This window comes from Pan paniscus, chromosome 15 (genome assembly GCF_029289425.2).
Source record: "Pan paniscus chromosome 15, NHGRI_mPanPan1-v2.0_pri, whole genome shotgun sequence".
Lineage (NCBI taxonomy): Eukaryota > Metazoa > Chordata > Mammalia > Primates > Hominidae > Pan > Pan paniscus.
In genome coordinates, this window is record NC_073264.2 from 105,773,593 (window position 1) to 105,796,731 (window position 23,139).

Here is a 23,139-nt window from a genome sequence, read left to right on the forward strand (position 1 = left end):
ACAGTCACACCCTCACATGCAGTCACACCCACATGCACACTCATGCACACTCACATCCTCCCATGCAGTCACTCGCACGGGCAGTCACACATTCAATCTCACATGCACACAGTCACACTCTCATGCAGTCACACCTGCACATGCACACAGTCACACCTGCACTGTCACACCCATACGTGCACTCAGTCACACCCTCATATGCAGTCACACCCTCAGTCACACCCTCACATGCACACTCATGCACACTCACATCCTCCCATGCAGTCACTCGCACGTGCAGTCACACATTCACTCTCACATGCAGTCACACTCTCATGCACTCAGTCACACCTTCACATGCACACACAGTCACACCTGCACTGTCACACCTACACATGCACTCACAGTCACACCCTCATATGCAGTCACACCTCACATGCACACTCAGTCACACCCTCACATGCACACTCATGCACTCATATCCTCCCATGCAGTCACACCTGCACATGCAGTCACACATTCACTCTCACATGCAGTCACACCCTCTCGTGCACACTCAGTGACACCTTCACATGCACAGTCACACCTGCACTGTCACACCCACACATGCACACTCAGTCACATCCTCTCATGCACTCATATACACAATCACACCCTCCCATGCACAAAGGCACTCACAATCACATCCTCCCATACTCACCCACACACAGACCCCTGCCATGGCTCCTGGCCCAGTCCTCTATGTGGTACGTGTGCCCCCGAAATCCCCAACCAGATGATGCCCCCGATTCTGTGGAGCTCAGATTACCACTTCCCTGACCCTCAGCCAAGCACAGACAGGACCCACACACAGTGAGGTAAACTCACAGGCCTCAGAAGCCTCCCTGAGCCCGGCCACAGGGTCTCCCAGGCCTATGGCACCCACCCAGGAGGGGGACTCAGCTGGGGAGGGGGCCAACCTGGGGCCAGAGGCTGGAAGGTGCCGTGAGCTCCTCCCCACACGCAGCCTCTGCCTGGATGGCAGAATTCATGCAGAATTCGTTCAGGGCTGAGTGACGTCTGGCCACCCCTGGGCCAGCTGGCATGGAGACAGCATCCGGCCAGGGTTGGGGGAGACAAGCTGGATGCCCTCCACATAGGCTGGCCAGTCAGGTCCTACTGGGACAGCCAAGGGGCCCTGTGCGAGGCCTGGAGGTGCCCCCCGCCCCCGCCCCACACCCATAGTCTCTCTGCACCATCCTCATCAGGGAGCCGGCACCCACCCAGTCCACTGCTAGGCTCACAGGTGGGCACTGGGGCGCTCACCTCACTACACGTGGTGTCGAGGGGACACACGCAGGGCTGCATGTGGCCAGGGCCCAGGCAGAGCCCCCCAGCTGCTTCCCCAGGCAGGCCCGTGCCCCCGAGCGCAGCAGGGAGGTCGGGGCCAGCTCCCCCTGCCTGCACCGTGCCTAAATGACAGCGCTCTTCTCCTCTTGGAAGGAGGTGCGTGGGGACGGCCGGGCCAGCAGCAGCTCCTTCTCGTGGATCAGGCTGTCCAGCAGGTCCTCCTGACGGTAGTTGTGGTAGACCTTCAGGAAGGCCAGCGTGGTGATGGCCAGCCAGGCCAGCCATGAGGCCCAGAGGCCAAACTGCACAGAGGGCAGGGGCAGGGTCAGAGGCCGTTGGGGGTCCGCTGTCAGTGCAACCCCCTCCCACCAGCCCCCACGCTCTGCTCTGCAGGGAAAGGACAGGACTCAGAGGAAGGAGGAGGCCGGGGACATGGGGCAGGGCCAGCTCCTGAAGACCCTGCCCAGGATCAAGCTTCTGAGTTCCTTCCTGCAGCCAGCATCGTTTTCCAGCACCTGTGGCCCTCCCGGAACCCACTCTGGTGCAAAAGCCCTGGGCACTCAGACCAACCCTCACTCCAGGCCAGCCAGAGGCCCTGAGGAGGGGCAGTGGCCAGTGGCGAGTGCTTTCTCCTCCAGCAGCTCGGGCCTGTCGGCTCTAAGGAGGGCGGGTAAACAGCGGAGGCTCCTCCAACCACCGGAATAAATTGACCTTTAGCCACTGTTTCCAAACAGTTGAAGGAGAAACAATTTAATCAGAACCAGGCCTGAGCTACATTAAGCTGATTCTCATTTGAGCATATTTGCCATCAGACTGCACTCACACCTTAATCCAACTGGCACAAATTAGGCCTGAGGCCTCTTCCACTCACTAAATTTGCATGAAGGTATCTTTGACAGATCCAGTTCATCTCGGCAAAGAGCATTCAGGCCCACCCATGTCCAGCACCCTTGGAGGGCTCCTGGCCAGGAGAAGCGTCCTCAGGCCAGCCACGGCCAGCAAGGGCCTTCAGAGGCCAGTCTAGGGTCCGGAATTGGACCTGAAGCCAGCGGGCCCTGATCAGTGCTGGCAGGAGCCAGGTGTCTGGTCTCAGCCACCCCTACCTGGCACCCCTCATCTGCCTCATCTCCGTCTGGGGCACACCTGCAAATTTCAAGGGGCAAACCCAATTCCAGGGTTTCCCCCTCCGGCCCTCACGGGCCACTGATGTGTCCCCACATGTCTGCATTTCAGCAAATAGCATCCCTCAGAGTGGGGGCCACCATCGCCCTCCACCAAGTCTCCTAGGGAGCGGGGGACGCAGCTTATACAAGGGCAGGGTGGCAAATCTGAATTCACAAGTGGGATCCCCTGCCTCCTTCCTTGGACTCTGTATCAGCTTCCCCCTGGCTAGGGGACGCCTCTAAGCCTCCAGCTCTGATCTGAACAGGCCCACCTAGCGCCAGCACCAAAGTCCGAAGCCCTTGTCCCTACACTGGACCCCCAGGATCTGATGCCTGGTTTCGTTTCTGGCACCACCTCCCCCCACACCCCCACACTTCCCACCCCAGACCCCAGGGCCTTGCCACTTCCTGATTCTAACTCACTGTGGCCATCTCCTCCCCAAACCCACCTACAAAAGCCCAGCTCTCCCCCACCTCCTGCAGGAAGCCTTCCTGACTGCTCCCACTGCCTGGTCCCATTGCTAACTACCTTATCCACACAGGAGCCTGCCTCCTCCTCTGGCTGGGGGAGAGCTCAGCAAATGTCCAGCAGTAAATGGCCCCCTCCCAGCACTGCAAGCCTCCCTTCTTGCCCAGAGCCCCCTACCTGGGCAATTGCAAACTGATCGTAGAAGGCGGAGTTGTCCACGCCCAGCTCCAAGTCGATGTCCTGGAGCTCTTCACAGCTAAAACAGCAGGACATAGGGTGGAGGGTGACCACCAGGACAGCCAGTGCAGGACAAGGCTGAGCCGCTGGCCAGAGAGCCAGGAGCTTTGCCCTACAATTGTTGGGCGGTGGGGGTGGGCAGCAGGGAGTCTCTGGGGACACCACGGAGGGTTAGCCTCGATGCCTCCTCCATGGAGCAGGACAGCCTTTGGGGAAGGAAACCTCCAGGCCCCTCCCTGTCCTGGCCCTGGACAGCCAGAAGACGCCAGCTCTGCCTCTGCCCTCCTGGACCCTCTGCCCCCCATGCCCCACACTCTGAGGATCACGGGGTCTCAGAGGCCAGGCCCCTCCCTGTCCTGACCCAGGACGGCCGGAAGACGCCAGCTCAGCCTCTGCTTTTCTGGACCCTCTGCCCCCCATGCCCCACACTCTGAGGGTCACGGGGTCTCAGAGGCAGGAGATGCAGGGCTGCCTCAGCCAGACAGAGATGGAGGTGGCATCCCCACCAACGCTGCCCAGAAGCTCTGCCCCCATCATGGAGGCATCTGTGGAAGCAGTGGGCATCAGAGGGCCCGGGAGTGAGCCAGGCCTGGGCTCCCGGTAGGTGTCCTGCACCCCCAACATAAAACGTGAAGCCAGGACACATTGACAAGAGCAGGGTGCCAGAAAGAGGGGGCCCAGCGGCCCCAAATCCCCTGGAGGGGCTGAAGGGCTGGAAACAGTGTCCGTGAGGCCAAGGAAACTTTGCGTGTGTACCAGGGGTTGCCCACACTCTTGGGAAGCAGGTAGCCCGAGCCAGCAGGCAGAGCTGGGACAGTGCACGATGAGGCACAGGGCACAGCTCAGCACAGGAGGCCCTACAGGGCCACACACCCAGGTGCTCCTGCTTTCCTCTGGTTTGTGCCCCAGGTACCCCAGAGTGGAGGCATGGAACAGACAGGCAGGGAGCCCCTTCGGCTCTGCTGCATCTGTTGCAGATGGTGGGGTTTCAGGTCTGGGTTTGCTTAAGGGAAAAATGTGGAAACTCTGGAGGGTTCTTGTCTTCCAGGGTTTTGGCCTGGGGCACTGGATGGTGCCCCTCAGGGCGGGGCATCCCACTGTGGGGGGCAGGCAGTCACTGTGCTCCACTCTGGGGCCCCCCACAAGCCAGATGATGCCCCTGCTAAGATCCCAGAGGGACCACCATGGCTCAAAGGCCTCCATCCCCAACCCGCCTGGGAGCTGACCCTCACCCTGCCAGAAGCTTCCTCTGCTCCTGTTCTTCACCATCCCCGTCCCTTCCACCATCTTCCAAACCCCTCACCATGAGGACCAAAGCCCTGAGCCTAATGCTCCCTGGGCTCTCCCATGCAGCCAGCACAGGACAGAAGCCCCACGGTCTCCGGCTGTGTGGCCACACCGAGCCTCCCAGGACCCGGGGCCATGCTGCACGGGATCTGTCATCTAAGCCCTGGTGGCAAGAACGGGGCAGCCAGAGTCTCTGACCACCTGGAGCCACCCCCAGCTGTATCCAGCCCTAGGGATGATCGCTCGTGTGTGACGTGTGACACTGCCGGCTCCTAGGGCGGGAAGCTGTCTGACATTGCGGGGTGGGTCTCAGGGAAGGGGCTGCACAGGTATGCACAGGCAGGGGCACAGTGCACAGTGGGACCAGGGACCGCAGACTCAGGATGGGCTTCGTGAGGGAAGATCACCCACAGCAGGGCAGGGTGTCAAGGGATCTTCCGGGGAGGTGGGCCGAGGCCGAGGCGGGTGGGGCGGGCGCACCTGTGGGGTACGGTGCCCTTCTCGGTGATGGTGTCGCACCACATGGTGAAGCCCACGCTCACGATGGTGCTGGCAATGAAGACCAGGAAGACCACGAAGGCGCTGACCAGGAGGTTCAGGAAGGCGGAGAAGAAGGAGCTGCAGCCAGAAACAGGAGGGGCAGGCTCACTGGACACCACCTCCCAGGCGACCCCCGCCCCCAGGCTGCAGCCAGAAACAGGAGGGGCAGGCTCACTGGACGCCATCTCCTGGGCGACCCCCACCAGCAGCACCCCCCGGACCCTCAGGATTCCTGGGTTGGGCCCTGTGGGGCCTCAAGGAGTTGTTCCCCCTGCCTGCGGTCCCTTGGGCAGCTCCGTGTGCCCACCCTGGGCTGCAGGTCACACCTTCCCAAAGACCCAGGACCTGGAACCCTGGTCCCCACCATTTCATAAAAGAGGCTGCACCCGGGGTGGAAGTGAATGACACCCTTCCAAAGCCGTCCAGCCACAGTCACCAGCAACTCTGGCCCAGGTGCTTGTGTCCCCCCAAATCCATATGTTCCAGTCCACTGAGGGGTTAGAAAGTGGGGCCTTTGGGAAGAGAGGAGGTCATGAGGGTGAAGCCTCATGAATGAAATGAGTGCCCTCCTAGGAGAGACCCCACCAAGCGAGCTCCCAACAGATAAGGACACAGCAAGAGGAACGGGCCCTCAGCAGGCATCGAACCTGGATCCCAGACCTCTAGCCTCCGGAAGTGTGAGCAGTAAATGCCTGTTGTTTACAAGCCCTCAGCCTGTGATGCCGAGAGCTTCCATTCACCCGCAGGTCATCAGCGCGTGGCCTGGACCCCTGGTAGGACTTGCTTGATGGGCCAGCTCTGGTTTATCCATTTAAACTTAAAAGGCCAGGCTGTGATTGGGCCCATCTGACCAGGGCCAGAGCATGGGGAGCGCAGGAGGCAGGGCCATGAGGAAGGAGCTCGCTTAGGGCTGAGCCACACTGCCCCAGGGGTCTGAGGCCTCTGCCAGGGCGCACACGGCCATGGCTTTCAGAGAATGCTCGTGTTTCCTCTTCTGAGGATACCAGGCACGTGGTCGGGACACCCACCCCACCCGGCCCTCCTGCCTGGCCTGCAAACATCCACCATCTCTGAATTGCTCCATCAAGATTCTAAGTCCCTCGAATGGGCCTGGGGTGGGCTCAGCCTGGAATGCACACGGAGGCTCCGGGGGGTAGGGAGAGGGGGTAGGGATAGGGACTGTCCCTCCAGTGGGAGCCCTGAGGGGGACTTCCTCACGGGCAGACACCAGCACTAGCAGCATGGCTGAGAAGGGGCTGTTCCCGCCTCTCACCTGCCAGCAGGCTCGATGTTAGCCTGCATGCTGTCAGCACACTGGATCTAAGGGAGGTGACCCACGGAAACAGCTTCACAGCGATCATTTAATAAACAAGGTCTCCCTGGAATCTCAGCCAAGAAAACATCAACGCTACCGTCATCCGAACTCGGCAGCTGCTGATGAGGCAAAGTGGAGGCCAGCGCATTGTCTGTTCATTCATTCAGCAGGCACTTTCTGAGCACCTGCTCGCCCTGTGCTGGACACAGAGGGCAGAGTGATACAAAAGACGAAGTCCTGGCCCCGGGAGGTGCCCCAGCCAACATGCTGAGGATAAACCCAGGCCACAGCGCCCAACTCAGAGCAGGCGGCACCAGGCTGCTTTGTAACATCTGGTGCCTCCAAGGAACCCGTCCACTGGCCCCAGTCCCGGACACACTGTTTTGGTGACTGCTGGGCTGACAGCAGAACCACCCCCCAGGAACGGGAGGGCTTGAGCCACCCCAGGGAGTCCCAGACAAGGGGAGAGGACACAGGGACACTCTTAAAGCCATGGGCTGTGATCCAACAACCACACCAATGAGGGCAGGACCAGCAGGACTCACACACGTACGCGTGGGGGGTGACCGAGCCTCTGCCCAGGCCTCACGGCTGAAGATGGCTGGAGAGTGGGTACCGTGTGCCAGTAGACAAGCCACAACCCCCATCACAGCGCCACATCCAAAGCTCTCTGAAGACAGAAAGAGCAGCAGCAAAAGTTCGCCGGGATGGGTGTGGGGCCATTCTCGGTCCCTCTCCGGCCCAGTGTGCTGTGAGTCTCAGAGCTGTCATACATGGGACTGGCTCCATCCGCCCTGCCCAAGCCTGAATCACCATGTGCCAGTGTCTCCCGCCTGCTCTTCAGAGTGCGTCTCCTTCTCCATTCTCTGCCTGGAGGCTGAAAGGTGTGGACCATGGCAATGACCCCATGCCCTCTGGCTTCCGGCTGGGTTTGGGCAATGGGGTGGGAGGGCGGGAGAGCAAGGTGGGAATTTGCTACCAGGTCCCTCCACTGAAAGTCACTGCTCCTCTCCAGGTGACCCACCCGTCCAGGTCCCGTTAGCCAGGGATGGGGACAGCACCACCTCCACTGACCCCATGAACCCCACCACTTCATCTCTTGTCAACCAGCCCTCCTTCAATGACCCTTCCTTGGGTGAGCCATCTGCTGCTGCTGGGACCCTGAGGACACAGTTCTGAACCCCAAAATCCATCTGGCCTGGGGGTGCAAATGAGGGGCTAGGGGCCTATAGTCACAGAGCGGGACGCAGTAAGCCTGCCCCACCTCTGCAGTCTTGGACCAGCTGCTCGGCCCCAGCCAAGGAGAAGGTGGTGGCGAGGCACGGCCAGGGTCAGCTCCACAGCCAGAGGCAAGGAAGGGGCCACTGCCATGGTCCACACCTTTCAGCCTCCAGAGAGAGAATGGAGAAGGAGACGCACTCTGAAGAGCAGGCGGGCTTGGGCAGGGCGAATGGAGCCAGTCCCATGTATGACAGCTCTGAGACTCACCAAACCCGGCCCGCTGGATGGTGCTGGAGTAGGGGCAGGGGACAGCCCCTTGCCAGGCTCCCACAGGGCACGTCCACCCCTCCACCTGCTGGACAACCCTCCTGCGGTCCTCCCAGGGACCCGGTCTGGCAGGAGCACCCTCCGGCACCTGGCATTCCTAGACTTCCCTGACAGGCCATCCCAGAGACCTCCCTGGAGGGCCAGACTGACCACAGTGCAGAGAGGAGGCTGGGCTAGGGCCGTTACCCAGTGCCACATCCCAACCCCCTCGGGAGGGTGGGGCAGCACCTTCCACATCTATAGGATACCGAATTCTAGACAGGCACGTGCACGGCCTAAGCTTCCCTGTGTGGCCGGGCTCCCTAAGGGCAAGGTCTCCCCGAAAGACCCTGGTGCCTGCAAATACCTGGCCCGGTGCACCTGAGATACGGCAGAGGCTCTGGGCCCAGGCGACCCACCGTCCCCTTCCCACCACTGAGCATGGACCACAACACAACCTCCAACAGACAGAAAAGCCAATTATCTGGAGACTTCAAACATCCAGCCTCACCCCTATGAAATGGCCGGATTTTGGAGTCTTCTCCCATGACCAGATCGAGGAGTTCCCCATGAGATAGGGAAGGGACCCCAGGCTGGGGCCACTGCCAGCTGACAGCCTCGGTCTGTTCCTCCCATTCCTTTCTGGTCGGTTTCCAGGGATCCTGCCCAGGCTGTCCAGGTCGTTGAAGAATTGGATGTGTCCAGAGCATCCCCGGATCCAACTCCCCAGAGGTCACAGGGCCACCCAGCCCCTCTCTCACCAAGGCCAGGCCAGGACAGTGGTCAGGAACAGGAGCCCGGCACACGCAGGGTTAACCCTGTCTCTCTTCACTGCCGCTCAGGGTGCCCTGCCGGGATGTGCCATCTCCATGGTGACCGCTGTCCTGGAAAGCCCAGCAATGTGAAGGCTCAGCGCCGGCACGGGCAGGCAGATGAGTTTAACGCAGCGTCCCTCCGGCCCGCCAACCACAAACTGCTGCCAGCCCACGTGCTCAATCCTCCCTCAGCACAGCTGCCCCAGGCCCACGGCTGCCTCAGCAAACCCTTCTGCCCCGAAATGGCAAGCCCCTCTGAAGCACAGGTGCCATTCCATTCATTCATTCATCCATTCTTTCATTCATTCATTCATTCATTCACTCATTCATTCATTCACTCATTCACTCATTCACTCAGCAGCCAATAATGGAGCATCAAGATGACACTCCTCTGCAAAAAGCTACCCCCAGACTAATTTTCACGCTTCTGGGCACGAGCTCTCAGGGCCCAGACTCTGCATGAAAGACACCCCCATAGGAAGAGGAAGCTGGCACCTGAGACATGGCCTCTGCTCCACAAGCTCTGGACCTGCCGTGTGCCCCTCAAACAGACCTCAAACAGGCCTTGCCCTCACACTGGCAGGAGGGCAGCCGGGTGGCCCCTGGAGGTGGAGTCCCCTTTGGAGGATTAGAGCATGTGCTGTCCTAACCAGGCCCAGACCTCAAGCGGCCAGAGTCTGATGGGGTCAGTGGGCTCCTCCCTGGGCTGGACGTCCAGTGGCCGTCGATGGCCCTGAGAGCCCTTGTCCACCACATGAGCTCCCTGTAAAGGCCCGTCTCAGCTCCGTGGCTGGTCCTGAGTCCCCTTTACCTACCTGGCACTTGCTCACCTAGTCTATGCAGCTGGACCAACAACTGAGTTGGACTTGGCTGCTCTGTCGCTGGACCCTGCAGACCCCATCTTCCCAGGGGTCCAGAACTTCCTGACATGGCAAGTCTGAAGGGTGGACCTGTCGGCCAGATAACTGAGTCTGCACAGGTATCGGGGCCAGGTGAGTGACCACAAGGCAGCAGGCCTCAGGACCCAGGCATCTTTCTGTCAGTCATTCAACAAACATTATCTGGGGACTCCTACGCACCATCCCCTGTGCTCAGCCCTAAGGACACAGAGATGAATAAGGTGCATGTCTGCCTTGGCTTCACCCAGCTGTGGGTCCCCTAGGGTGGGGTCCCCTAGGGTGGGGACCCATGGCCTGAGATGGCTCTTGAGAGCGTCAACCTTCGCCTACAACCAGAACTCAATGGAGTGCTGACACGTTTGACAGATGTCACCCCACAAGCCATCTGCCAATGCACTGTGCAGTGCATGAGGTGGGGGACAGGTGGCCACATGACCACGTGAACTCAGCCACTAATTCCTGATGGTCAAGAAGGACACAGGCACCAGATGTCCCTGGAAAAGAGCAGGCTGGGCGGAGGTCAGTGGTGGGAGGATTGGTGAACCCCTGAACTGAAGCAAAGGGGCTGAACCTGAAATGCTCCGCCACAGGCCCCTCCCTGACAGCAGGAGCTGCCCGGACCTGACCTCCAGTGGGGTCAAGGCCATGGTGAGCCTCCACAATGTAGCCCCCCTCGACAACCCTAACCCTCACCCTAACCCCCACAGGCCTGAGCACACCAGGCCGTCTAAGGCTTCCTAAATCCCATATGGGCCGGTCAGCAGAGCTGCAGCAGAGGCCACACAGCTGGCCTGCATCCCAGCCGGCTCCACCCCTTGGGAGGATGGAACACCACAAAGAGTGCTGGGAAGGCCTGCAGACTCCCCAGGAATCTGTTTTCTGCCTTTGGAAGGAGATGGTGCTGGCAGTTTGCCACGGCTGACAGACAGTCACCTTCCGTGAGATGGCAAGAGGCAGAGCTGCTGTTACGGCATCCCTGGGTCTGCCGCCCAGTGTGTGCGAAATAGACCATACCCTGTGCGACCTGGACTCCTGTCTTGCAAGCTCTGGGGCTCTTTTCTCCCCTCTCCCTGTCCCCCAGCTTCTGGTGGAACCCCCTATAAAATCTCCCATCACTCTGACCACATAGCTGGGTCCTATCTAGAGAGCCACCCTCTGTCAGCCCCAGCTGGACCACAGGCACCCTGAGGGACACCCAGGAGGCGAAGAAGACGTGCGTGAGCGATGAACCAACTGTGGCCCCACCTGGCCTGCACCCTTCACCCTCAGCTTCCCAGACTAAAGGGACCTCAAGCGTTGGGAGGCTGACCCTACTCGCTGGCTGTCCCACTCCCTCTTCACACCTGTCTCATTCAGGGAGGCTTCCACCTGCCTGCCCTGCATGCACAGCATGGACTGGGCAACTCTTCGGTTTGGCAACATGGGTGCAGATGACGTCTCAAGCCTCTTCTTGGGACACCAGCCCTGGAGTGGGCTGAGGGAAGGAGGACGGCTGCAAATGGGCAGGACACCACCCTGCGCCCGGCCTGACCCCACCTTGAGCAGGGCTCCAGCCACACAATTTGGGCCCATGGCCCCACAGTACCTGGGTCCTCCCAGGCTGACAGCCAGCTTGCTACTGACCCCCATCCAGAACCTTAGTGTCGTGGGTTGAATGGTGTCCCCCGAAAGATATGCCCAAGTCCCACCCCTGGTACCCGTGACTGTGACTTTGTTTGGAAATAGTATCTTTGCAGGTGTAATTAAGCTCTGGATCTCAGGATATCTCCCTGAGTTTAGAGTGGGCCCTGAATCCAGTGACTGGTGTCCCTGTAAAAAGAGGGAGGACAGAGCAGAGCAAAGGCGCCCTGTGAGGACAGCGGCAGAGGGTGGTGGGACAAGTGGGTTTCAGTCCAGTTGGTGCAACTGTGCTGCAGCAGCCCCAGGGCGCTCCTACCCACAGGCACTGGGATTCTCACCCCTCCTCCAGATTTTGCAGCCCCACTCAGCATAGTCCTGGCTCCCTCCCTTCTCCCTGAAGCCCCTCTTCTTCCCCTCTCTGGCCCCTCTCTCAGCCAAAACCAAGCGGTGGGCTCACAGCGGGGGCAACAGGAGGGCTTCCCCACTCCTGCCGCCCGCACCCCTCTGAGCCCTTCTCATCTCCCACCTGTGTGCAGGAAGTGAAAACCTACAACAAAGGATGGGGGTGAGGGCAGAGTTTGGGAGGAGCCTGGGTTTCATGAGTGCTCTCCCGGAACCTCTACAGGATCTCAGGCTGCTCCTGGGCACAGCAGGCCTCAGCCAGGGGAGTGGGAGGGCCCACAGAGGGAGTGGGTGGGTTCACAGAGGGAGTGGGTAGGTTCACAGAGGGGGTGGGTGGGTTCACAGAGGGGGTGGGTGGATTCACAGAGGGGGTGGGTGGGCTCACAGAGGGGGTGGGTGGATTCACAGAGGGCACCCACAGAGGGAGTGGGTGGGTTCACAGAGGGGGTGGGTGGGTTCACAGAGGGGGTGGGTGGGCTCACAGAGGGGGTGGGTGAGCTCAGAGGGGGTGGGTGCGTTCACAGAGGTGGTGGATGGGCTCACAGAGGGCACCCACAGAGGGAGTGGGTGGGCTCACAGAGGGAGTGGGTGGGCCCCCAGTGGGAGGGTTCACAGAGAGCACCTGCAGAGGGAGTGGGTGGGCCCCCAGAGGGCCCCCAGGGTGCCACTGGCTAAGGGTGTCACCGCACCCCAGGTGAACCAGGTTGTATGGGCTCCAGTATCTAGCCGGAGCAGGAAAGAGAAAGAGGAAAATGCAGGCCAGGAGGAGGAAGGCGCTTAGCCCACAAGGCACAGCCCTCGCCCTGCAGTCTCTCTCCAGCTCCCCATCCAAGGCCTGAGCTCGAGGTGGGCCTGGGTGGCTCCCCTCCAGACAGCCGTCTGCCGTCCCTTTCCCGGGGCGATGGTGCCGGGTGGGGCTCCCCAGTTCGCCTTGTCACTGGGACCTGGAGAGCTCAGTGCAAGCCCTAGACCGGGCTGGGAGTTGTCGCCGGTCCTGGCGAGTGTGGCCCGGCTGAGCCCGCCCAGGAAGGTCCAGGCCTGCTGGGTGATGACGGTGCAACATCTGCAACCCAAGGGGGCAGATGCCCAGAAGCGGGAGGCGATGCGCACCTGGGGAGGGGAGGCACTGGCCTTGTACGCAGGACCGGTGGTCGTCATGGTCCCTGGATGTGTGTGTAGACAAAGGGCGGTCTGAGTGGAGGGGGTGAGGGCGGATTGTTGACATTTGCGGGCCTCGGAGCTGCCTGAGAGACGGAGGGACTCGCGCGCCTCCCCCGGGAGGTGGGTCTGGGGGCGCTGGGGGCATGGAAGGGGCGCCGCGCCGGGAGCGGCCCCCACTTACCCCTCGTGTCCCTTGCAGAGGAAGAAGAGCGTGCGCCAGGCGTGCGCGGCGGCCAGCAGCAGAGACAGGAGGCTGGCGAGCAGGCTGAAGCGGCAGGCGGCCGGCGGGCCCCACTCCTGCACCGTGAAGCGCTCGCGCTCCTGCACCGTGAGGTTGGCGCTCAGCCACATGCCCTCGGTGAAGAGCAGGCAGCGGCCGCGGAAGTCGTGGCCGTTCTCGGACAGCGGGACCACCACCACGAAGCTGAACAGGAAGGCCAAGAAGTAGCAGGCGCACTGAGCGAAAAGGAAATTGTTGAGCGCCATGGCCGGCCCGGGCGACAGCGGCGGCGGGAAGGCCGCGGGAGGCTGCGCCGGGCGGGGAGGCCGCGGGAGGCTGCGCAGTGGCGGCGCCGGCGGGTCCCGCGCGCCCCTCCCGGGACGCGTGCGCATCGGCCGAGCGCGGGAAGCGCCTGCGGTCAGCACCGCGGACAGCTCCTGGTGCGTGCGGGCCAGGAGCCCGGGGTCCAGGGGCCAGTCCCGGCCAAGCCAGAGAAGGGCGGCCTGCGGGAGATGCGGGAATTTTACCAGGTCGGCCTGGGGAGACCGACCCTGTGCCGCTAAAGACTTCGGGAGCCACCTGTACGGGCCTCACACAGGCCGACTCTGGGTCGTCAGTTCCTCATCAGCTCGAAAGAAAGGAGACCAGGAGAGAGAGGGCGGGGCGGGGGGTGTTGGAGGACACCCCCAAGGTGCTCATAGTGAGGTGTAGGAGTGCGGTTTGCAGTCCAGGCTGAGGTGATTCCTTTGCGGGGGTCCCGAAATGCAACGTATGAGGGGAGGGGCCAGATCGTGGAGGAGTCGGGGTGCAAGGGACTGGGACAGAGGTCATCCTCGAAGAGATGGGGAGGGTGAGGCCAGGTGTGGGCAGGAGGGGGTGGACCGGGAGCTTCTGCAGCGCCAGCCCTCCGCGGGGACGTGTGTTACACTGCCTGACACGGGCAGGACCCTGGAGCTGCATTTGTAAGATAAATAATGGGTGCCCCGAGCGCCTCATTAAGACATCTTTGCTGAGATGGAAATCGCTGAGGCATTAATTAATAGAATTAATGCCTTTTCTAGTCGCCTTTAAGACTAAGTCACCTTTAGTCCAATTCCCAGAGTGAGGAAGCCTTAACATTGCTCCTCCTGGTTTAAAATTCCATCCGCATTTTTGTTGCAAGCATTAAAAAATCTTTTTGTTTTATTGACTAAGTAATATATGCTCATTTCTTAAGTCAAGTAATAGAGATATGTATACAATAAAATAGAAAGCCTTCTCCTCATCCCCCTCCCCTACCCCATCACACTACCAGGGGTGACCACTTCAATAGCCTGGCATCTATTTTTCTAGACATTTTGCTAAGCACATAAGCACACACACAGAATTAACAAAAATGCTTCATACCATACATAGTTTTTTGAAGGCTGATTCTTTTATTCAACAAAATGTCAAGGAGATTATTCCCTGCCTACACATACACCTATTTTGTTCTTTTTAATAACTGCATAAGACTCCATTATAATGATGATTCCACAATCTGCATAACTATTCCTCTTAAGGTGGATGTTTTGTGTCTCCAGTTTTTGCTGTCTCAAATGCTGTCATGTGAATATTCCTGTACACATATGTTTGTGTGCTTGCACAGGCATTTTTATAAGAGAAATTCTTAAGAGGAATTGCTGGGTCATGGGGTATGCACATTTAAAATGTTGACAAAAATTGCCAAACCGGCTTTAAAAATGTTGTTCAGCCGGGCGCGGTGGCTCACGCCTGTAATCCCAGCACTTTGGGAGGGCGAGGCAGGCGGATCACGAGGTCAGGAGATCGAGACCATCCTGGCTAACATGGTGAAACCCCGTCTCTACTAAAAATAAAAAAAAAAATCAGCCAGGTGTGGTGGCGGGTGCCTGTAGTCCCAGCTACTCGGGAGGGCAAGACAGGAGAATCGCTTGAACCTGGGAGGCAGAGGTTGCAGTGAGCCGAGATCACGCCACTACACTCCAGCTTGGGCGACAGAGCGAGACTTGGTCTCAAAAAAATAAAAATAAAAATAAAAATGTTGTTCAAATTTACCCTCACATCTGGGTTGTAGACCCCTCCCCTCCCTGGCTGAGAAACAGCAGTTGTATGCAAATCCTGCCAGTTTCCACAGAATGCGCTCATTGCTGTGTGAACTTGGACTTGCTTTGGCATCATGAGGCTGAGCATATCTTCTTACGCTTGCCACCATTTGCAACTTCTTGTCTTCTGTGGATTGCATTTCATTTTGCAGTCACTTTAAAGTCGGGCCTTGAAGGCCAGCCATGAGGTCAGCAACGGCCACTCTTCTCTTGGAGAATCCACTCAGGGTTTTTACCACTCTTGGAGTATCCCCAATTCTCCCCAAAGGGAGCTCACTCAGGAAATTCACCCCCTCCCCTAACTTGGGCAAGAGTGGAAGTTCCATCCACTCATTATCCAGCAGTTGGACCAATTTGAACACATCTGGGGGTGTTACACTTCTAGACTCTGGCCAACATGAAGGAGACCATGACAGCTGACAGGGAACCGCCAGCACTGGAAACCGCAGACTAGGCTGGAAAGATGATTAAATATCTGCCATTTTCAAAGATCAAAGGTGCGAGACTCTGGCATGTCTGTGATTAGTTCCACTTACCTTCAAAAATCAAAGACTTATCTTGTTTGTATTAGTCAGGGTTCTCCAGAGAAACAGAACCAATAAGATGGAGAAAGAGAGAAAGAGAGAGATTTATTTTAAAGAATTGGCTCATGTGATTTTGGAGACTGGTAAGTCTTGAATCTGCAGGGTGGGCCAGCAGGCTGGAGACCCAGGAAAAGTCAATGTTGTGGTTCAATGTCATGGCTGCAGAATTCCCTCTTACTGGTGGGGAGAGGAGGATTGGGAGGTGGGGTCAGTCTTTGGTTCTATTCAGGCCTTCAACTGGTTGGATGAGGTCACTGCTATAGTTTGAATGTTTGTCTCTTCTGAAATTCATGTAGAAACTTAATCCCCAATGTGACAGTGGGGCCTTTAGTAGGTGATTTGGTCCTGTCCTTATGAATAGATGAATTCTTTTCATGGATTAGTGGTCTAATGGATTAATGGGTTGTCCCAGGACTGGGACTGATGGCTTTATAACAAGAGGAAGAGAGATGAGCTGGCACACTCAGCCTCCCCACCATGGATGCCCTGCACCACCTTGGGATTCTGCAGGGAGTTTCCACCAGCAAGAAGGCCCTCACCAGATGCAGCACCTCAACCTTGGACTTCCCAGCCTCGAGCACCATGAGAAATAAACGTCTTTCCTGTATAGATTACCCAGTCTCTAGTATTCAGTTTTAGCAACAGAAAACCGACTAAGACACTCATCCACATTATGGAGGATCTGCTTTACTCAAAGTTCACCATTTAAATGTTAACCTTGTCCAAAAATACCCCCACAGAAACATCCAGAATAATGTTTGACCACATACCTGGCACCTTGGCCCAGCCAAGTTAACACATAAAATTAACCATCTCTTTATTGAAGAAATTCCAATCTACGGAAAATATGGAAAACTCCAAAATTCACTTTTAAAAGCCAGCATTACATTAATACCAAAATCTTATCAAAATTGCGGGAGAAAGAAAGAAATAGGAAATTACATATACAAATATGGATGCAGAACACTTTCAAATAAAATATTGGCACATTGAACACAACCCAATGTATTAAGAAAGTAAGAAAACATGAATGGGTAGACTTTAGTCTACAAATGAGAGAATAGCTTTGCTTTAGGAAATCTATCAATGATATGCTACATCAACAAATAAAGGAGGCAAACCCACCTTTTCGTATCAAGGAATATCAAAATGCACTTCCTATCATTGAATATCCACTCCTGATAAAAAAAAAAACCTCTATGTAAAATAAAACTACCTAAATGTGGTCAAGACTACCTTAAACCACATTATAAATCCGCACCCGTTCAAATCAGGAACAACACAGGAATGCTCACTGTTGCAACTATTATTGACCATTTTGGGGGCAATTCTACCTAATGAACCAAGACAAGAAGTTAAAAGAAGCAGTATAACTATGGAAACAAAGAGGCAAAACTATCTTTATTGGAGGATAATATGATTCTATACCTAGAAATCTCAAGATGCTCTATAAAAATATGATAATTTGCAAATTAATTTTGCTCTGGATCTAAAACCTGGCTTAGGTCCAGAAACTGGGCCGGGTGTCATGACGTCTCCTGTCAGGCTGCCCTTGGGATGGTTCCCCTTCGTGTCCTATGATGGTGTCAAGTGCACCAGAGTGAGAGATGCCTCTGCCTTTCCTCCAGGGATGCCCAGTCCTGTTGTCCATCTCCCCCACTTTCTGTTGGTCAGGACACGCTGGCTCCTTCTTTGACTTTGCTGCTCGTTAGGACCTGAGCTCACCTTGCTCCCGACGATTAGGTGGCACCACCTGGTCTGTCTTATCTGGGGATCCCACCAGCCGCATTGTTCTCAGGGCACCCAGTCCTGTGACAGCAGCTCCAACCATCATCCCGCTGAGCTTCTCAGTGATTCTGCCCCCTCCCCAGTGCAACTTTCTTGCTCTGGTAAATGGAGACTCCTCTGCAGCCACCCTTTCTCCACCCAGGAATGCGGCCTCGGTGGGTGCTACAGCCTTTCTAGCACGGACACTCGAGCACGCCCCTGTCCCTGAGTCCTTGCCCCCTCTCCCGCCATCTGTCCTGGCTGTTCTATTTTACAGGGTTGAGTATCCACTTTCCAAACTTCTTAGAGCCACTTAGACGAGTTTTCTGTCACTACTGCAACAAATTGCCACAACGGCACAAATGGATTATCAGACAGTTCTGGGAGGTGAGAACATCCCAGGGTCAGAAGTCTAAAATCAAGGCATCTGCAGGGCTTTGTTCTCTCTGGAGGCTTCAGGGGAGAATCTGTTTCCTCGCCTTTTCAGTTTCTAGAGGGTTCTGCGTTCCTTGGCTACTGGCCTCCTTGCTCCATCTTCAAAGCCAGTAACACCAGTCCAGCCCTTCTCATGCTCCACTCCTCTGGTCTCTGCAGCTAGAAGACTCTCTATGTTGATATTAGACCCATCTGGAAAATCCAGGATGCCCCGCAACCTGAGGTCCTCAACCTTAATCACATGCACGGAGTCTCTTTTTCCATAAAAGGTAACATACTCATGGGTTGCAGGAATTGGGATGTGGACATCTTCGGGGCATTATTCTGTCTGCCCCACCATCCTAGGAACAAGTTAACCCTGCCTCCCAGGGCTCTTGCCTGGTGTTAAACCTTTGTATTCCAGGACACCTCTACCTTTTGGATAAATTCTTTCTTACCCAACATTTATGTTCTACTCCCCTGCCCCAATCCAGCACACTGTGGTCCAGGCGCACACATATCCCTGCCGCCTGTTGGTACATGGTCTTCAGATCCTGCAGAGCCATCGGGGCACGCTGGCCTCCCTCTCTCAGCAGAACTCATTCTTTGACGTTGGTCACCAGCAGGAGAGATGGAGTAGCCCCTCCTTAGAGGCCATGCATTCTCCTTGCAAAGCAAACCTGTGAATCATCTTCCAATAGGTGTTATGGGTTGACTGTGACCGCAGCAAAGACATGTTGAAGTCCAGACCCTCAGCAGGTTAGAATGTGGTCTTATTTGGAGATGGGATCTTTACAGAGGTAATCAAGTTAAAAGAAGGTCATTAGGGTGGGCCCTCGGCCAATGTAATTGACGTCCTTGTAAAAAATTTGGTGATAGATATGCATAGAAGTAGAACACCATGAGAAGATGCAGGCAGAGATTGGGATGATGCTTCCAGCTAGGGTTTTAATGTGTCCCCCAAAATTCATATGCTGGAAATTCAATCCCCAGTGTGACAGTGCTGAGAGGTGGGGCCTTCAAGAGGTGGCTGGGTCAGGAGGGCTCATGAATGGATTATTGCCATTACTGGGAAAGTGGGTTATTTACCTTGGAAATGGATTCCTTATAAAGAAAGAATTGAACCCCTCTTTCTCTTGCATATGTGGGCTCTCCTGCCCTTCTGCCTTCACCATGAGATGACATAGCAAGAAGGCCCTCAGCAGATGCTGGCACCTGGATATTGGACTCCCAGCCTCCAGAACTGTGAGAAAATAAATGTTGTTTCAGCTGCCCCATCTATGGTACTTAGACTCAGCCGTCCCAGAAAACTCATACACAAGGAAGTGCCTGTCTCTGACAGGGAGGAGCAAGCCCCTTCTGTAGGCCCAGAGGCTTCCAGAAGGCATGGGAGAGCCCCAACCTCTGAGCATGTCATCACAGGTGGGATTCCCTAGAAAGCAGGCTCTAAGGTGGAGAAGTACCCAGAGAGGTTTGTTGGAAGGATTCTGTGAGCACAGATGGGGAAGAAAAGACAAAAACAGGAGAGGGCAGAGGGGCTGCTGGCCGAGACACAGTCTCAGTGGTGGCTCAGCTGACCCCAGGGTCAAGGTCCTGGGCCTTTGTAAGCACATGTTGATCAGTCACTGGAAGCAGCTGGCCTGGGACAGGGAGTGACCTGGGATGAGGCAGCATCAGAAGAGGCTGGCAGCCAGGAGCCATCGAGGGCAGCTCATATGGCAGTTTGGGGAATAAGTTCTATCCTAAAGGGGCCCACCATGGAGGCCTGAGGCCAGCATGGCAGCCTTGCCAAGGCTGAGGGTCCCATCACCTCAGGAGCTATGTTGCCCTTAGAATTAAGCCCTGGGCTGGACCCCCACCTGTCCCTGCCTCCAACCATAGGGAATGAGACTCTCTGGACAGGCTGCCAAGCAGGCCCACTGCCCCCACACCCAGCCTTGAGTGGAGATAAGTCAAGCTCGGCTCCCATCATCTTTCTCCAGGAATTTGTAGCACCCAGCAACAGCCATCTGATCCATGGCTCTGTGATTCCTACATTGCCTCTGCCTCTCGTGCTTCTGAGATAAGGCACCAACCAGTGCAGTTCCTCCCCTACCCAATACAGCACCTGGGGCACCACGGCGAGAGGGTCCCTGACACGGCAGGGCTATCACTTCTGCACCAGCCACAGCAACAGGCACCACAGCCAGTGACTGCCAGTGGTTAGTCTAGCCCCAAATCCCATGTGTGTCTGCTTCCTAGGACCACCCCTAATTTAGGAGAACTGACGCTGGACCTCGAGGTTTGTAGACAGGACGACTGAGTGTGCGGGTTCCTCTCAGGAGCAACACCTGTGAGCCACCAAGAGCAGCAGGACTGGGCCAAGGGAGAAATGCTCGGTGACACAGAGGCAATCCCCTGGGAACAGCCCCTTCAGAGCAGCCCCACAGAGGAGCGGGAGCTGGACCTTTGTACCTCCACACTGACCCATCACTGGATGCAGGCTGCCTCCAAAATTAAATCCCAAAGCTTTAAAAGGCTGATAATGCCCACTCCTGGCCTGCCAAAGCTGGGGACCCCAGGGAAGAGGGAGCCCCGTGGTCTTCTGGCGGGAACTGGCACAGTCAGTAGAAGCTAAGATCGCCGCACATGCTTTGACCCAGATCCACCACTTCTGAAACACAGGGGCTCAACAGAAAAGCCTCATTTCATAAGGACATGTGTACATGAATGTTTATTACAACGGTTTGTACCAGCCAAAAATGGAAAACAACCAGAATGTTTATAAACCAGGGAGAATTTAATAAATTCTGGCACCTCCTTATAATGGAAAGTTTTGAGCTGTTAAACGGGAGTCGTGTCTGTGAGTATTGGCCTGAAGGATTATCTGTCTAGTGCTATATTTAAAAAAGCAAATTGTCAAGTCATGTGTTTCTATTACCCCATTTTATTTTTTATAGTCTTTAAAAATTTAATACTTTTGCTATTTACAAACTCTCTTTTAAAGCTTAAATAACTTTCAATTCAATGTTTTGGATATTGTGAAAGGTGATCAACTTTTTCCTCTTATATGGGTGGCAATTGTATATTGAACTTCTTTTACTTTTTAAAAATTTTAACTTTAAAATATTTTAAATTCACACATAAGTGGATTTGCTTCCAGAACTGCTCTTCCTTTTGTCTTTGGTGTATTATACAAATAGCACATTTTTTCATATGGACATTGGCTATTTATTTCATCTTTTTTGATATAATTCTTTTTATTATTTTACTTTCAGTTCTGGGATACATGTGCAGAACGTGCAGGTTTGTTGCGTAGGTATACTTGTGCCATGGTGGTTTGCTGCACCTATCAACCCGTCATCTAGGCTTTAAGCCCCTCATGCATTAGGTATTTGTCCTAATGCTCTCCCTCCCCTTACCCCCCACCCCTCAACAGGCCCCAGTGTGTGATGTTCCCCTCCCTGTGTCCATGTGTTCTCATTGTTCAACTCCCACTTATGAGTGAGAACATCCGGTGTTTGGTTTTGGACATGAACTCATTCTTCTTTATGGCTGCATGGTATTCCATGGTGTATATGTGCCACATTTTCTTAATCCAGTCTATCACTGATGGGCACTTGAGTTGGTTCCAAGTCTTTGCTATTGTAAATAGTGTTGCAATAAACATACGTGTGCATGTGTCTTTATAGTAGAATGATTTACAATCCTTTGGGTATATACCCAGTAATGGGATTGCTGGGTCCAGTGGTATTTCTGGTTCTAGATCCCTGAGGAATCACCACACTGTCTTCCACAATGGTTGAACTAATTTACACTCCCACCAACAGTGTAAAAGTGTTTCTATTTCTCCACAGCCTCACCAGCTTGTGACTACCATCTGCATACATGAGTGAGGGGAGAGAGACCCTGTGCTCCAGCCGCTGTCACTGGGGCTAGGGGAGGACACTCCCAGCTCCCTCTATGGAGGCGATGTCCACCTGGAACTTCAGGGGTAGCATGGCTCCCCCCACTGACCCCCAGGCTGCAGAGCTTCCTCCTATCCTTGTCCTCTGCTGCAGTGCCGCCCCTACCTCAGGGATGCTTTGCTTTTCTCCTTCCTGCCAGCTCCCAGTCAGGGCCTGTCTGTCCTGTTGCCTGAGGCCTGGAAGGATCCAGGACAGCTGGCTTTGGCCAGGTGTGGGAAAGAGTCCAGAAATACATAGTACAGGGCCCAGGTGCACCTGGAAATTCTCTAAAGCAGGAGGGTATAAATAGAACACTCCAGAAAGAGTCTCCTCCGCAGGCACTTCCTCACCCCCACCACATCCCATGTGAGGGAAGCTGTGGATCGTGTAGAAGAGCCAGGCCAGCAGGCAGTGCCCTAGGACTCGAGGCAGGGCCCATGGATGGCGCTGCAAGGCCTCTGGTCGAAGGGGAAGAAGGACATGGCTGGAGGAGGAAACAAGGCTGAAAAAGATCGGGGCTGGGAAGGGGTCAGTGGAGATTGAGAAAGCAAACCACAAAAGATCTAATGTCTTCATGTTTCACCCCATTTTCTTGGCTCCTACTGAGGGCAAACATAAGATCATATAAAGAAGACTGCTCTCCATCCGAAAGATGACTGAGGGGCACCGTTCATCATCTCACTTGCTGCACTCCACCTGAGCATGACACAATGGAGTGCTCCGTGCATGGGAGAGAAATGAGTGGTGCCAACCACTCCAGAAGAACTGCCAAATGAAGGCCCCTGCAGAGGGGTGAATGGATGGAGGGTGGTTGGGTGCATGGGGGATAAGAGGATGAATAAATGAATTCATACATCAGTAGGAGAGTGATAAATGGATGAGAGGGTGGGTAGATGACTGGTTGGATGAATGGATGAATGGATGGGTGGATGGATGAGTGGGTGGGTAGATGGATGCATGGATGGATGCATGGATGAATAAGTGGGTGGGTGGATCGAGGGGTGGATAGATAGATGGGTGGATGGATGGATAGATGGATGGATGGATGCATGGATGGATACATGGATGGATGGATGTTTGGGTGGGTGGATGAATGAATGGATGGATGTTTGGGTGGATGGATGGGTGGTTGGATGTTTGGGTGGATGGAGAGATGGATGGGTGGATGGATGGATGGTTGTGTGGATGAATGTTTGGGTGGATAAATGGATGAGTTGATGGGTAGATGGATGTGTAGTTAGATGAATGGATGAATGAGTGAGTGGGTGGATGAAGGGGTGCGTGGATGGATGGATGGATGGATGGATGGATGGATGGATGGATGGATGGTTGGGTGGATGGATGGATGTGTGGGTGGGTAGATGGATGGGTAGGTGGATGAAT

General features: G+C 55.7%; 1 protein-coding gene across 2 annotated transcripts; it reads right to left on the reverse strand.

The window, feature by feature from the left end:
• Positions 1-1,416: 1,416 nt before the first annotated feature.
• TMEM179 (transmembrane protein 179) lies at positions 1,417-14,110 on the reverse strand. 2 transcript variants are annotated; one of them, XM_003807001.7, is made up of 4 exons: positions 12,925-14,092; positions 4,945-5,082; positions 3,118-3,196; positions 1,417-1,610 (listed from the first exon to the last, which is right to left on the reverse strand). In XM_003807001.7, the coding sequence occupies exons 1-4, from the start codon at positions 13,353-13,355 to the stop codon at positions 1,431-1,433; spliced, it is 828 nt and encodes a 275-aa protein (XP_003807049.6). In that variant the 5' UTR covers positions 13,356-14,092; the 3' UTR covers positions 1,417-1,430. The 2 variants fall into 2 exon arrangements, with proteins under 2 accessions (XP_003807049.6, XP_034794148.1); XM_034938257.3 differs by lacking the exon at positions 1,417-1,610 and adding an exon at positions 1,636-2,347 and having other exon boundaries at positions 12,925-14,110.
• Positions 14,111-23,139: the final 9,029 nt, after the last annotated feature.